We start from the raw sequence: 2,130 nt of genomic DNA, 5'->3' as shown, positions 1-2,130 counted from the left end.
ATAGTGTTTCGAATGTTGTGAATTTGCAATAATAACAATCGTTTCCTCTAATTAGGCTCGCCTTTTAATCTGGTGCGTACCGCGTATTGCATATCTCTCTCATTAGCAGGCTAATTTGTTGTCGTGGATCACAGCTCGTTTCCTTTCTTCCTTAACGAACCATAATTACGAGGATCGCGTGCGTGCACAATTATGATTTACTTTAATTAGAGGTTAATAAGGATTTTCGAAAGAAAGAGGAAAAAATAAATAAGTAAAGCAAATGTTGATATTTCTGTATGAATGATCGATGCATTTCATTAACTTGTAATACGTGATTCGTTTCGCTGTGGATTTATTGCGCAATAGGTTGAGGTCATGCTAATAACTAGGATTATATTAACTTGCGTCTCAGTTTTAATGTTTATGCTATTGAATATTATCAATAATTTGTTCTTGACTAATTAAATATATTTTTAGCTATTCACGGAGTACGGAAGATTGGCGTTCCAAAGGCTTCAATTCCTGGTGAGGGATTGGAGATACCCGTACGAAGCCGAATACGGAGCGCTCGGAGGTCAGAAGATCCTGCAGAAGAGGCTGCAGGCGAACGATAAGCATCATCCGGATATGAAGTCGCTTCGCAATCACATCAAGTCCTGCTTCACGGAGATCGCGTGCTTCCTGATGCCACATCCTGGTCTGCAGGTGGCCACCAGTCCGCATTTCGACGGAAAACTCAAAGGTTCATCACCAAAAGTGCCATTTTTAACATCTGTTTAATAAATGTGTTGTTTTTAGATATTTCTGACGAATTCAAGCAGAACCTGCAGATATTAGTGCCAATGCTGTTGGCGCCCGAGAACCTAGTGCTGAAGCAGATCAACGGACAGAAAGTCAAAGCCAGGGATTTAGTGCAATATTTTAAGTCGTACATTAACATATATAGTGACAATGAATTACCAGAACCAAAGTCCATGCTTGCCGTAAGTATTCAATCTTAATCCTAAATTTTGTGTGTGTGTGGTGTACTTTGATGCTATTTTGTGTGTGTGTTTTTAGGCTACAGCCGAAGCCAATAACCTGTCAGCCGTCGCTGATGCCAAAGATCTTTACATGGCTTTAATGGAGGACGTGTGCGGCGGCAACAAACCCTACCTGAACACCAGTCTGATGGATGCCGAGCATAGGAGGATCAAAGATAAGGCTCTCCTTCAGTTCGTCAGCAAGCAGAAGATGGGCGGCGAAGAGTTCAGCGAAAAGTACAAATTGCAACTAGAAAAGGTTAATAATTAATAATAATATTAATGAATTAGTTCTAAAACTACTTGTTCGCGTAGAATTTGGATGAGGCGTTCGTGCAGTTTAAATCACACAACGAGAGCAAGAACATCTTCAAAGCGGCGAGGACGCCGGCCGTCTTCCTGGCGATGGCAGTCATCTGCTACATCCTCTCCGGAGTGTTCGGTCTTGTGGGCATCTACGCCGTGGCCAATCTTCTGAACATGCTGATGGGTTTCTCCTTCTTCATACTGTGCCTCTGGGCGTACATCAGGTATAACTCTCCACCCATCCATCCAATCATCATCAAATGTATAACCTTTTGTTGATTTATTCGCAGGTACAGCGGCGATTACCGGGAGTTCGGCGTGACGCTGGACGAAATCGCGACGTTCATCTGGGAAAACGTAAGATTTCTTTTGATTTCACTACTAACCTCTTTCCTACTGATCGTTTTCTTCGTCTGCTGGCATAGGAACTATGCCAGCCGACTGCAGTTAACCCCGAACATCGAGATTTATTGATATTAATTAATTTGTTCTTTCGATTAATTTTTAATTTCTCGTGTCTCTACGAATTAGGCAACAACTTAGACCGATAAGCTTATAAATAACAAACTTTACCAAAGATATAACAGTTGTCTAATTCGCGTTTGTTCTGTTTTGATATACACACTTAAAAACTAATACTCACTAATCGGATTTCTCTATTTTATTTACGTGCATCAAGTTGCCCATGACCAAAAGAGTTTTCGGTCTGGTCCTGTCCGCAATACGACAGATTAAAGGCAACTCTGATTACTAATTCTGGGAGAAAGATATTTAAAGTAAATAGAAAGTAAATGCAATATATATATATTACAATAAGGTA

The 2,130-nt window shown here is 40.6% G+C and overlaps 1 protein-coding gene across 1 annotated transcript in view; it reads left to right on the top strand.

The window, feature by feature from the left end:
- LOC108565440 (atlastin-like) overlaps nucleotides 1–1,813 on the top strand; it is a 2,237-nt gene extending 424 nt beyond the window's left edge. The window contains exons 3-7 of the mRNA XM_017924897.1: nucleotides 460–724; nucleotides 781–965; nucleotides 1,042–1,263; nucleotides 1,320–1,534; nucleotides 1,601–1,813. Coding sequence (XP_017780386.1) covers nucleotides 460–724; nucleotides 781–965; nucleotides 1,042–1,263; nucleotides 1,320–1,534; nucleotides 1,601–1,784 — 1,071 coding nt within the window. The 3' untranslated portion in view covers nucleotides 1,785–1,813. The remainder of the gene's footprint in view (nucleotides 1–459; nucleotides 725–780; nucleotides 966–1,041; nucleotides 1,264–1,319; nucleotides 1,535–1,600) is intronic.
- The last annotated feature ends 317 nt before the right edge of the window (nucleotides 1,814–2,130 follow it).

Source organism: Nicrophorus vespilloides, unplaced genomic scaffold, assembly GCF_001412225.1.
Source record: "Nicrophorus vespilloides isolate i.1.1-1 unplaced genomic scaffold, Nicve_v1.0, whole genome shotgun sequence".
In the NCBI taxonomy this organism is placed as follows: Eukaryota; Metazoa; Arthropoda; class Insecta; order Coleoptera; family Silphidae; genus Nicrophorus; species Nicrophorus vespilloides.
The sequence above is the reverse complement of the archived record's forward strand: the minus strand, read 5'-3'. Positions and strand labels throughout refer to the sequence as shown.